The sequence below is a fragment of the Mobula birostris genome, chromosome X (genome assembly GCF_030028105.1).
Source record: "Mobula birostris isolate sMobBir1 chromosome X, sMobBir1.hap1, whole genome shotgun sequence".
NCBI classification, from domain to species: domain Eukaryota; kingdom Metazoa; phylum Chordata; class Chondrichthyes; order Myliobatiformes; family Myliobatidae; genus Mobula; species Mobula birostris.
Window position 1 is genome coordinate 67,453,094 of NC_092402.1, and position 14,154 is coordinate 67,467,247.

Sequence of the window (14,154 nt, forward strand, 5' to 3'; positions counted from 1 at the left end):
ATTCCTTCACACCTTGACCAATCAAGAATCTATCAACCTCAGCCTTAAATATTCGTACAGGCTTGGCCTCCACAGCAGCCTGTGGCAACAAATTCCACAGATTCATCACTCTCTGGCTAAAGAAATTTCTCCTCATCTCTGTTCTAAAAGGACACTCCTCTATTCTGAGGCAGTGTCCTCTGCTCCTAGACTTTCCCGCCACAGGAAACATCCTCTCGACATCCACTCTATCAAGACCTTTCACCATTTGATAGGTTTCAATGAGGTCACCCTTCATTCTTCTGAATTCCAGTGAATACAGGTCCAGAGCCATCAAACACTCTTCATATGACAAGCCATTCAATCCTGGAATCACTTTCATGAACCTCCTTTGAACCCTCTCCAGTTTCAGCACATTCCTTCTAAGATAGGGGGCCCAAAACTGCTCACAATACCCCAAGTGACGCCTCACCAGTGCCTTATAAAGTCTCAACATTACATCTCCTTATTTTTATATTCTAGTCCTCTTAAAATGAATGCTAACATTGGATTTGCCTTCCTCACTACAGACTCAACCTGCAAATTAACCTTTAGGGAATCCTGCACAAGGACTCCCAAGTCCCATTGCATCTCAGATTTTTGTATTTCCTCTCCATTTAGAAAATAGTCTGCACATTTATTCCTACCAAAGTTCACGACCATACATTTCCTGATACTGTATTCCATCTTCCACTCCTTTGTCCATTCTCCTAACCTAAATCCTTCTGTAGCTCCTCTATGTCCTCAAAGCTCCCTGCCTCACCACCTAACTTTGTGCCATCCATAAACTTGGCCACAAGGCATCAATTCCATCATCCTAATCATTAACGCACAATGTAAAAAGAAGCAGCCCCACACAGACCTCTGTGGAACACCACTAGTTACTGGGAGCCAACCAGAAAAGGTTCCCTTTAATCCCACTCTTTGTCTCCTCCCAATCAGCCATTGCTTTATCTATGCCAGTATTTTTCCTGTCATACCATGGGCTTTTAATCTGTTAAGCAGCCTCATGTATGGCACCTTGTTAAAGGCCTTCTGAAAATCCAAGTACACAATGTCAACCCATTCTCCTTCATCGATCCTGCTTGTTATTTCTTCAAAGAATTCTGGCAGGTTTGTCAGGCAAGATTTTCCCTTGAGTAAATCATTTTAATAATGGCCTATTTTATCATATGCGTTCAAGTACCCAGAAACCACATGCTTAACAATCATCTCCAACATCTTCCCTACCACTGAGGTCAACTAACTGGCCTATAATTTCCTTTCTTCTGCCTCTCCCTTCTTAAAGAGTGGAGTGACATTTGCAATTTTCCAGTCTTCTGGAAGCATTCCAGAATCCAGTGATTCTTGAAAGATCATTACTAATGCCTCCACAATCTCTTCAGCCACCTCTTTCAGAACCCTGGGGTGTTCACCATCTGGTCCAGGTGACTTATCTACCTTCAGACCTTTCAGTTTCCCAGGAACCTTCTCCCTAGTAATGGCAACTTCACTCCCTTCTGCCCCCCTGACACTCTCAAACTTCCTCCATATTGATAGTGCCTTCCACATTGAAGACCGATGCAAAGTACTTACTGAATTCGTCCACGATTTCCTTGTCCCCCATTACTACCTCTCCAGCATCGTTTTCCGGTGATCCGATATCTATTCTCACCTCTCTATTACACTTTATGTATCTGAAGAAACTTTTGGTATCCTCTTTAATATTATTAGCTAGCTTGCTTTTGTATTTCATTTTTACCTTCTGAATGACCTTTTTAGTTGCCTTCTGTTGGTTTATAAAAGCTTCCCAATCCTCTAACTTCCCACTAATTTTTGCTCTATTATACGCCCTCTCTTTGGCTTTTATATTGGCTTTGACTTCTCTTGTTATCCCCGGTTGTGTTATCTTGCCTTTAGAATACTTCTTCCTTTTTGGGATTTATATATCCCGTGCCTTCCAAATTGCTTCCAGAAATTTCAGCAATTGCTGCTCTGCCGTCATCTCTGCCAGCGTTCTTTTCCAATCAATGTTGGCAAAATTCTCAGTAATTCCCTTTACTCCACTGTAATATTAATACATCTGACTTTGGCTTCTCCTTCTCAAATGTCAGGGTGAATTTGATTATATTCTGTCTGTCTGTCTGTATCTTGTTTTACGGCGGTCGGCATCCAGCTTAATGGTGCATTACCGCCACCCTCTGCTCCAGAATGTGCACTAGACATACATTCTAAATCCCTTCACCCAATCACACACACACACACACACAAACCTACACTTCACCCTCCCATCTTTGACCATCCTAGTATCCTATTCCTGTTTATTCGTCATATTCTATAAAAAACCCCTGTACCCCTTAAAAACGCTAAAAATACCCGGACTTGTGCTCTCTCACCCATGCCCAGCAACCCTTTTAATGTGAATTCCTGCATCCCCAACTCCCTTAATTTATTTCTCATCATCTCTCTCTGTATCCCATACTTCCTGCAACTCAGAACTACATGTTCTACTGACTCCTCTTCCTGACATTCCTCACACAATCTTGTCTGGTGTTTCCCTATCATTTTCAATGTTTTGTTTAATGCACAATGCCCCAGCCTTGACCTAGTCCACACAATTTCCTCTCTTCTGTTTCCATTACCTCTTTTCCCCGAAGGGTTCCTTTACCTTAAGCTGTATAATCAATTCCGGTTCACTGCACAACAGCCAGTCCAGAATACCTGGTCACCTGCTGGGCTCAACCACAAGCTGCTCTGAAAAGCCATCTCGAAGGCATTCTAGTAATTTCCCTTTTTGGGATCCAGCTCTAACCTGATTTTCCCAATTTACCTGCATATTGAAATCCCCCATGACTATCGTAACGTTGCCTTTTTTGGCATTCATTTTCTATTTCCCGTTGTGATTTGTAGACCACGTCCTTACTACTGTTTCGAGGTCTGTACGTAACTCCCATCAGGGTCTTTTTACCCTTGTAGTTCCTTAGCTCTACCCACAACGATTCAACATCTTCCAACCCTATTTCATCTTTCTATTGATTTGACTTCATTTTTTGAAAACCAACATCATATATTCACCCACACCATCTTATCTGTTTGGGTGTCTGGCAATGCCTTTTCTTTTGTTGTACCTTCTTGTTGACGTGGCTCAGCAAAACGCTTTTTAAATAACTTGTCTTCTTAACAAAATATGGGAGCCGATGGCAAAGCAAGGATATAGTGTGCATCCTCAATTGCCTTTGAACTTGGGAAACTATTTCAGTAGAGGCGTTTAAGAACCAACCACATTACTGAAACTAATTTCTAAAATAAAATGATGTAAATGCAGATCAAGGAGTTTAGAAATAATTTCTAGCGATTGCTGTTTTATTAACAAATTAAATTCTGTTATACATTGCAGAACAGGAATCCCATAAACTCTGACTTGGCACGGAACTATTTAAACAAATTCCAACAGCATCTCACATCTTCCAGCAGGCGGCGCTGCTGTTGCATTTTTCTTTCCCCCAATGCTGGTAGAAAGCAAAAAAAAATCACTGCTTCAACCACCTATACTCATACATGGTATTGTAATCTGGAGGAACAGAGGTGAAAACATGACAGTTAGTACTGGTGTTGGCATCAAAATTTGCCCGCAACAGAACAGCATTTATAATGCCCTCCAATTGAGGCAGGGCTAAGTACATAATCTGGCTGAGCTCAACCAAATAAAGGGTCAGCAATGCAGATATACCACCTTAGTCCCCTTGATGTCATTCAGCATTCCCACATATTCACTGAAAACCCTTGCTAGAAATTTGCTTGTGTGCACAAGGAATCTAAGGCAGAGTTAAGGTGAGTGCCTCAAGTGGAGGGAGGAGAGAGGGGAGGGGAATAACACTTTCCCAGCAACAAAAGCTGTGTCCAGGTAGAGCTTTAGCAAAGCGGGATTTTCTGTTTTATTAAATAAAAATGACAGACTGTAGGTAAAGGTTTAATAAAGGAAGCAAAGGTCCAAGTTACTCTGATTTATTATGAGAGGTCTTTTACCCTACTTTTCATCCTAAAATTAATGTTATAACTGACAAATAGTAGGAGCTCTACTGAACTCTCCAGTGGCAATCACAACATTCCTACCCTGTTCTACAGCAGCTTTGCATGCTTAAGCACAAAAACCTAACCTGCTTCTTTCACAATTATACCAGCAACATTTTCAAACTGTTTTTTTTTTCTGTAAACCTCTGAATTATCCTCCTGTTGGTTCCCACTAATTTTTAGTATTTTCTCTGCCACAGATGTGAATGTCTTCACCTGTGGATGTTAATCATGAGTTTTGTTCAATTGCTGTTCTTGACTGAAATCTGGACGTTGAATGGTGCTGATTAACTTAACCTATGGCCATGGAGAGTGAATAAGGCAGCTCAAAGTGTCAAAGGTTTACTTTTCCCAACTAGAAAGCACTCACAACATTGCACATTTTCATGAATAAATTAATTTTGAAAGGAAAACATGATAATCAGGAGCTATTTTAATTGGTCCATATAAAATCCTACACTGATAAGAAGAGTAGCAACATCTTTCATTTTTACAGCACCTTTAATGCAATGAAATATCCCAAGGGAGCAATCATCAAACCAAAACTGGTATCAAGGTGCAAAAGGACAGATGACCAAAAACTCATATGGGTGAATTTGGGAGGTATTTCCAGTGCTAAATGTAGCTGTCAATGTTGGGGAAAGGACTTCTTACTGCAGTGGCAACTATAGAAGAGGTCCAGGAGCTATGTTAGTGTCTGTGTAGGTAGGATTATGCTCTTGGACTGTAGGGTTATTGGGTAGGAGGCGATTAAAGGGATGGAGAAGGGGTGAGTTGTTGGAAGGATTTGAAAATTAATAGAAATTTAAAGTTGTCGCACTGATTAATATGGAAACAGGGTGCTTGGGGTGGTGATTGACCTGGACTTTCTAAAGATAGGTGAATCAGGATCAGACCTTGCTATCTCACATGAATAATCCCCACCACTCTCACTCCATCCAACTTCCTCCTGAACTTCCCTCAAGCATCCAATTCATGGTAAATTCTGATGGGAAACTGGTGCTCCAATTTCCAATTCACACTGGCAGACTAATCAACTGGGGAAGGCAGTATAGCTAATGGAGATTTGAATATTCATCCACTGGATGGTCATTTTGATTGAGTTCAGCACAAGATCATGGCCTGTGCCATCTGCACCAGACAGCTTCACAGAAAGGTTTGGGGAAAAGGGCAGAAGTATCCTTGGAGCTAAATTAAAAAAAAGAAAACAAGGGGTGATCTTCCATGTTTTTTGCAACATTGCATAATTGGAAACCAGACACTTACACATGGCACACCCACAAAAGAATACACAGAACTTGTTTAGCTGGTGTTTGATACCACACCACGTACACAAAGAAATAACAGCGTAAGTATAATATATTATACATTCTTGACTAAAGCTTTTTCCATAAATTCTCCATTATCAGGCAAAATAAATGTCTGAGCTATACAAATAAAACTATAGACTTTGATTAAAATATGTAATATACAGTATGTTGAAAGCTCTTCAAATATATACCTTTTTGCTGCTCGGTCCAATGGGTACCTCAGCCTCACAGATTTACAAAGTATTAGCCACACCCCATGGGCACAGTGGGTTACGGGCACTGGTGGGCAACCATCACTTACCCTCTCCACCCCTCATGTACTTTACGTAATCATTCAGAAGAGATAGTATCTTTTGCAATGGGGAAAAAAAAATCAGACCAGGAATTAGAAAGGCTACTGTCTATCTTTATGTAAAATATAACACTATGCACACAATGCAGGAGGGGAGGGGAGGGGAGGGGAGGTCCCAAAAAGCAATCTCTGACTCTCTCTCCCTTCCCCACCACCTGTTTAACTGGAGGAAGCCCAGGTGAAGTGGTAATAATTCCAATGTTGTTTATTGCTGATCCCTCCCTAGACCCTGAGCCACGTGGCTCTGAGAGAGCAGTTAAAAGTCAACCACTTTGATCGGTCTGGAATCACAAGGATGGCAGATTTCCTTTGCTTAAACACAGTTGTGCATTACATCAGTAGGGATTTCTAAGAATCTGCTCATTTTTAGAATACATTATAACATAGATCCAGGCCACTACATAGCTTTTTATTCCAGATTTAATTACTGTACCTGAACTTGAATTCCCCTGCTATGATGATGGAATTTGAACTTATGTCTCTGAATCAATGGCTAATTATTCTGCTACTATAGCTCAAATATGCTGACTTTTCCCTTGCTCATCTTCTGTGGTCTTATTCTATGTATCTTGCTCCTGGGATTTCAAGGGATTCTACTTCCAATGGTGTGGTGAGGCCATGTTTCATGACCAAAATCTACGTTGCCCACTCATGATCCACAAGCCACTGTGCCCACCAATTAGCCAGCTCTCAGTCGTGCTGCCAATCTGAAAACACGCAGAACTCAGAAATGCACTGCTGGGCGATGTACTACAAACTTCCTCTCTCACCATTCCCAATTTCAACAACCATATCAACCTTCCTTCTCCCCTAGGCAAAAAAAAAGAAAAGCAACATTGTCAGCAAGATTCTGGTAGTTCTTAGATGGAGCACCAATCTTCAATAATCTGTGAAGCTGAACTTGTTTGAATATATTGTTAAACATAAAGGTTACAACACATTTAGCAGTGACTCATTGACATTTTGTGACAGTTTATCATAATATTGAAATCTTTTGGATTAATATTTTTGATGTGTCTATATCTGAGCAAAACCATAAAAATATATTTTTCTTCACTGAAATGAAAGCGTGCGATTCGTCTTATTTCAGCACGCAACCAGAAGGCCATTCATAAACACTTTAGTTTGAAAGATGAATCTCCACACTACAGGAATGATGGCCTCTGTACAAAATGGCTGTTTAGAGTGGTTTAGTTTTGGGCAAGGGTCTACATTCACTCACCATCAAAAGCAGCTGAAAACCTTCCCAATACCAACTATCCCTTACTCGCCATGTTTTTTTTTAAAAAAGACTTGTTGCACATATACTCAGTGACAAGCCATTATTGTCTGGTATTGGAAGGCTGACTTGTGTTTGTGGCAACCTCTGACCAAATCTGCTGTAAGCTGTAATGTGAAAAAACTGCATTGCTACAAAACCTTCCACAACTTTGAGATGCCCAAGGCATTTAGGAATGCATGAAACAGCTTCTGAGTTGTGCCATGCAGGTAATACACAGCAAGATCCTACAATCTGCAGTGCAATGATGACCAAGTCATTCATTTTACTTGTGCTTGTCAAGATTTTGCACTGGGTCATATTATGTGAGCAATCCACCCAAAAGTCTGGAGGGATAGCCACATATTCAGCCAAATGCATAACCCAGCCACTTTATAGAAATAATATTTCAATACTAATCTGTTTCCAAGGCTCTCTCAGCTATGTGCTACAATAAAACATATTGGCATATTTAATAAGCACAGCAGAAACTATCACATTAGTTCACCATTTGTCAGGTGTTGTGACTCTACTCTGAGATCACATAATAGCCAATCTTTGTCACCAACACATTCATATACACAATATATTACATACACACACCATATATTACATACCAGGAATCTGGTGCTGAGCTGTTAAATTGTTCACTACTAGCTCCACAGTTCTTGTTTACATTATAATAAAGAACTAGGCATTTTACACAAGCATTTCAAAGGCATATGAGTGCTTCTGTAGGCCAGCTCATTTGATCCAAACAACTGAATGCAACATTAGTCAAGGCTGATTCACAGAGTACTCCTGGAATAAGAGGTGATATGCAGAAGAACTGTAGGGTATGAAAATGCCAAGTTCCATTTTGCTCCACTTCTACAGTCAGATGATGGGGGGAAGTGGGGGGGGGGTGTTAAGAGGATAGGGTGGGGCAAGAGATTTGTTCTAAGGGTCCCAAGGTGAAGTTGACTCAGGAAGACACAGCACAAAATCATCCATCAACCAAAGATAGTTGTTGGGAGAGATGGAAAGCTGTTCAGTCCAGTGGGAACTGGGGTGAGGGTAGCCATGAAAAATGGCTTACCACACTACTGCACTGACTGAGCTGACCATTTGGGTGGGCTGATATCAAAACTAAACAGGCTACTGGCAGGGGTTCAAACATGTCCTTGAAGATCCAGTGGGGCAAAGGCAGAGCAAAGGAGTTCAGGACAGATGCAGTGAGATCCTGGGAGGCCAACGGCTAATGTTTTTGAGTTGTCCAAAAACAATCACAGACCTAAAAACAGAAAGTGCTCGAACACTCAGCAGGTCAGGCAGTGTCTGTGTAGAGAGCAAGTGAATTAATGTTTCAGGTCAATAACCATTCACTGGAAGGTTTGCTAGTGCTCCAGTGAAAGGACTTTGATCTGAAATGTTGTTACCATAGGCAATGAAAAAGTTTTTTAAAAATGCCAGGCTTATTACTTCTCAGTGTAAATATGGGCATGTGGGCAGAGGAAAGGACAGAGCCACAGGGCATGGGATGGGTTTTAATGTTTCAATGCTTTGGTGCTAAGAATAACCTTAAAAGTGTAACCCACTCCATCTATCCAATGGGAAGTGTAGCAAAAGTTAGCACTTGGCCAAATGCAGATGTGCGAGGGGGGCAGTGAGGGCTCACACCTGGGAATGCTTCAGCATAGCACCCGTCCTTGGTCCTAGTTGGTGCCAAGTACACCTACTGATGTGTAATGGTCCAAGAACTGGGAGGGAAGCCCTTGTAAATTAAGTCTCCAAATGGAATTTTGTTTTGGGAAGGCAAATTTAGTTTGTAGATAATAAAACCATCTTCAGGGAAAGCCTGGTTACTTTGACTTTACTGGGAGAGAGTTTGTTATACTTTCTACTTCCTCCACTCTTTAGTTAGCCTGTGTTCTGAGCAGACTAGGTTTGTCAGCTGGTTTTGTGAGTCCGGAAATACACCTTAGCCCATGTCCAAACCACTCTAATACAAGAACTGGTTTATGGCCAGCCTAACCTGATCTGGAAAAGGTAGGAAGGACTGGTCTTTCTCTCATTCAATAAAATAACATTTTGGTGAGTTAAGCTGTGCTATAGTTGCTGGCAAGGAATCCCAAATCCATTACACTTCGTCTTCAAGTATCACCAGCTTTGTTCTCCCGACAGCTTTCATTGAAAGCCTCGATAAATGTCAGACCAACATTACACTTTCACTGTCTGACTGATACTACAAGTTAGACCTGCTCTGAACTGGGTAGCCTTATAATTAAAGACCAGTGCAGAATGACATTCTACTACGAAGGATGGCGGTGCCTTTAGGGAACTGCAATATTCATGTGAACACTCCAAGCTGCCAGTGACATCCACACTGCAGCACCAGGTACTTCAGAAACTTCACACTTGAGCTTGAGTGAGTTCTTAGCTTCATAAATCTGGATCTAACATTGGTCCCAATTAATCAACTACCCTTTAATCACCCTACAGCCCCTTTCCTCCTTGTTTAGTCCCCCACCTAAACATTTTGCACATACCCATTGTATTAGCAACATGTGGTGTTACTCAATGATCGAGCCCGCAGGGCTCCCATTTATATGGGCAGTTACAATGAGGATCCTCAGTGAAGCACAATGCAGGCAGCGTGCAGTGCGATCAGTTTAACTCATCATGATTGAATTCACTCTCTGAGGAGGACTAGGCTGTGAGGGAGTGGGACCCTACCTAACACTGTCACTTTACAAAGTGCAGCCATCAAACATGAGTTGAGATTAAAAGGAACCTCGTGTAATATGAATATCTACATAGAGGCTAGAGCAAGTTGACCTTATACAGAGAAAAGGATTGTTTTTAAGAGGAACACTGATGTTTCTAAAGCTTGTTCCTTTGGGTGACATAGCAGGAGCTAGCTATCCCTGTCTGGCCAGTTGACACCTTTGGTTTGTCTTTGAATGCAGCAAATCTCCATCTCATCTTTTCTGTGGCCCGAGCATGACCTTGGTGATGAAGTTCACTATGGCGGATGCTGGCTGCTCTGGGTCAAGTTCAGCAAAAAGATGACAGACATTGTCCGATGTGCTTCCCTGTTTCTTCGCCACAAAACCAAACATTCTGCAAGAGAGAGAAACAAAGGGAGATTGAAGTACCATGCTCAACACTCATGTACCATTCTTTTGAATATCGCTGCAAGGTATCCCTTGGTCTCAAAGCTCCAAAGATCCATTTTCAGTCCAGACCTCTGGTGCTGTCTGTGTGGAGTTTATGCGTTCTCCCTGTGACCCTGAGGGGCTTCTTGGGTGCTCTGGTTTCCTTCCACATTACGACGATGTGTGAATTAATTGATTAATTGGATGTTGTAAATTGCCCCTAGTGTGTGGTGAGACACAGGTTGCCAACACTCAGTGTCTAGCCTCAGCAACTCTGCCAGCTGGGAGTCTGCAGCCTCCTTCTTAGGACACCAGCAGAGAAGGCAGCAAATAACACTCTTAATACTAAAGCAAAGTCATGAGCATACTGAAAATCTGAGTTAAGATGGAAAATACTCAGCAAGTCAGGCAGCATCTATGGAGAGAGAGTTAATGTTTCCGGTTGATGCCCTTTAATCAGAAATGGGAAATGATGAAAATGAAATTGGTTTTATTTTAAAAAGAAGGGGAGGGTGGAGAGAACAAAGGGAATGTCTGTGTGGGTGGAGAATAGGAGAGACTGAATGACACAAGTGGTGGAGCTACAAGGCAAGGGGAACAAGTAAGAGATAGGCGAAGACACAAAATATGGGTTCAGAGGAGGGGCAATTGTGAATCAGAATCATTGTTAGAAAGAGTTGAATCAACATTGACCCCAGAAGGGTGTAATGTGCCCATTTAAAGATGTGGTGCTCTTGCTCAAATTTACATCGAACCTCACTACAATAGTCCAGGAGCCAAAGACAGAGAGGTTTTGGTGGAGAATTAAAGTGAGAGGTGACCAGAACCCCAAGGTCACACTTGGGATTTATCTAAAAGAATGCTTTTACAAAGCAGTTTTGAAAAACTTTGAATGTTTGTGCCCTTGTGTGGCTAAGTCTCTAGGAGTTTACACATTTAGAAAAATTGTGGGTGGCTAGGGCCCATCCCACAGGCTGCAGGGACCCTCTGATCAACCTGATTTTGGACAAGGGGCAGACTTTCCAGGGGTATGTTCAATTCAAGACATCAGGTCTCCTGGAATGATTGAGAACTCGATGTTGACTGCACTTGGGGTTGACCTTGCAAGTGAGAACAATAGACAATAGGTGCAAGAGTAGGCCCTTTGGCCCTTCGAGCTAGCACCACCATTCACTGTGATCATGGCTGATCATCCACTATCAGTATCCAGTTCCTGCCTTATCCCCATAACCTTTGATTCCGCTATCTTTAAGAGCTCTATCCATCTCTATTTTGAAAACATCCAGAGACTTGGCCTCCACAGCCTTCTGGGGCAGAGCATTTTCACCACTCTCTGGGTGAAAAAGTTTTTCCTCAACTCCATTTTAAATGGCCTACCCCTTATTCTTAAACTGTGGCCTCTGGTTCTGGATTTACCCATCAGCGGGAACATGCTTCCTGCCTACAGCATGTCCAATCCCTTAATAATCTTATATGTTTCAATAAGATCCCCTCTCAGCCTTCTAAATTCCAGAGTATACAAGCTCAGTCGCTCCAATCTTTCGACATATGACAGTCCCGCCATCCCGGGAATTAACCTTGTGAACCTACGCTGCACTCCCTCAATAGCAAGAATGTCCTTCCTCAAATTTGGAGACCAAAACTGCACACAGTACTCCAGGTGTGGTCTCACCAGGGTCCCGTACAGCTGCAAAAGGACCTCTTTGCTCTTATACTCAATTCCCCTTGTTATGAAGGCCAGCATGCCATTAGCTTTCTTCACTGCCTGCTGTACTTGCATGCTTGTTTTCAGTGAGTGATGTGCAAGAACACCTAGATCTCGTTATGCTTCCCCTTTTCCTAACTTAACTCCGTTTAGATAATAATCTGCCTTCCCGTTCTTACCACCAAAGTGGATAACCTCACATTTATCCACATTAAACTGCATCTGCCATGCATCTGCCCACTCACCCAGCCTGTCCAAGTCACCCTGCATTCTCATAACATCCTCCTCACATTTCACACTGCCACCCAGCTTTGTGTCATCGGCAAATTTGCTAATGTTACTTTTAATTCCCTCATCTAAATCATTAATATATATTGTAAACAGCTGCGGTCCCAGCACTGAACCCTGCGGTACCCCACTGGTCACTGCCTGCCATTCTGAAAGGGACCCATTAATCGCTACTCTTTGTTTTCTGTCAGCCAGCCAATTTTCAATCCAGGTTTGCCAGTGAGGCAAGAAGCTGCAGCTTTTAAGAGATTCCTGAGCCTCAGTCTTCTTCAGTGACACACTCTAGGTTGGGTGTATAGGAAAAATGACACCAGGGATGTGGTCCTTTGCCCTCACTGCCATGTTACCACCCGTCTCCAGTCAATGCTGAATACACAGCCCAGGTTACAAGCTTGACAAGCAGAGATGCATAGATGCCAAGTGCAGGATATATCGCACAGTGGCACTGCCACAGATATATGGTCTGTAGGACTGCATTCACACTCCAGGGGCATAAATTAAAATACACAGCACAAAAGAAGCCCATCCTGTTTATACCAGCTGAAAATAAAGCTGTTTATATACAGTAGATCCATTTCTCCATTTCTTGGTCCTTAGCTTACAATTTTGTAGCTTATCTGCATAAAATTTAAATTCAGTTCATTTAATAAATTTGGAATTAAAAGCTAGCACCAAGAAGGGAGAATCATAAAAATACTGCATTACTGTTAGAAACTTTAACTGCCCTCAAAAATAGGAATGGGGACGGTGGAGAAAGTCCACAGTTTCAAGCGCTCTTGGGCATGGTCAGGTTGGGCTCTATTTGTGCTGGAGTCTGTGGAAACCCCTCTCAGTGAAATTATGAAAAAGAAAAACTGGTCTATTGAGATACACTGTGAATCTTGTATGTGAAAGGAAGCTGTTGCCTTGCGTATATAAAAAGGGGCATATATGCTGTAAAGTTTATGAAAAAGATAATTTGAGACAAAAGTTAGCGATGGGCAATTAATGCTGACCTTACCGGCAATTACCACATTCCATAAATCAATTAAAAGCCCCACTATTCTCCCCACAACTCTCCAAAATCACTTACTTTGACGTTGTGCCATCTGGGTTAGTCCACCTGAAAAAAAGAGGAAATTCAGTGTGGGTGTGAGTGAGAAAAGAGGCCAGACACCTAGCACTAAAGAGCCAACATTCAATTGATAAACAAAAAGAGTGCTTTCAAAAGTAGTTTAAAAGCTTGCATTTTCTCAGTTTGCCATTCAAATACTAAAAGCATCAGATTTCTGCACAATATTTTAAAAATATCTCCCCTGGATTGCAGAATCAGATGTGGGAAACCCCATAACCCAGGGAACAGACAATAATTTATTGAAGGCAAGATTCAGAATTGAAGGAATAATTCTAAAATGATAGCCTGTGCAAGGCTAGGCTGCTAAAGTAACTGGCAACAATTTGCCCTTGAATATACAAAATATCCCATCTGAAAGTGCTTTGGGATTTGTCAAATAACAGCTAAAAAGCTGAGCTATAAGGAAAGTTATCAAGGCAGATCACAAAGGCTTGATTAAGGAGATCATTTAAGTAATATCTTTAAGGAGGATAGAGACAGGGAGGTTTAGGGAGTGAATCCCAGAGTCAGGATCCAGGCAGCTGGAGGCATGGCTGCAAGAGACCAGAACTGGAGGAATGCAGCAATCTTAGAAAGTTTATAGAAGCTGGAAGGAATTACAGAGACTAAGGATGGGAGGTGAGTCACTAAGACATTTGGAAAGGATGGGGATTTTAAAACTAAGTCACTGTTGGAATGGGAGCTGATATACAGTAAGCACAAAAGGTAAAAAGTGGATGTGACCTGGAGTGAATTAAGAGTTCAGAGTAGCACTGTTATGTTTTGTAACTCCAAAACATAAATCTAATGAAAAGAAAACACAGGAGCCTGGGAGAACGTGTACACTTAGCTTTTCTTTAGTGAGGCACACACGTATGATGTGGTGCTGTAATGACGTATACCATTAATGTACTTTTATATACAACTCATAATGAATTACGTA

At 41.8% G+C, this 14,154-nt stretch overlaps 1 protein-coding gene across 6 annotated transcripts in view; it reads right to left on the bottom strand.

Moving 5' to 3' along the window:
- Positions 1-3,339: 3,339 nt before the first annotated feature.
- The window catches only part of LOC140191925 (tensin-2-like), a 262,781-nt gene continuing 251,966 nt past the window's right edge, over positions 3,340-14,154 (bottom strand). For 5 of the 6 annotated variants that reach the window (XM_072249806.1, XM_072249808.1, XM_072249807.1 and 2 more), the window contains 2 exons: positions 13,191-13,220; positions 3,340-10,090 (listed from right to left, as the gene is read on the bottom strand). In XM_072249806.1, the coding sequence (XP_072105907.1) occupies positions 9,949-10,090; positions 13,191-13,220 (172 nt within the window). In that variant the 3' untranslated portion in view covers positions 3,340-9,948. The remainder of the gene's footprint in view (positions 10,091-13,190; positions 13,221-14,154) is intronic. The other variant, XR_011883961.1, reaches the window with a different exon arrangement.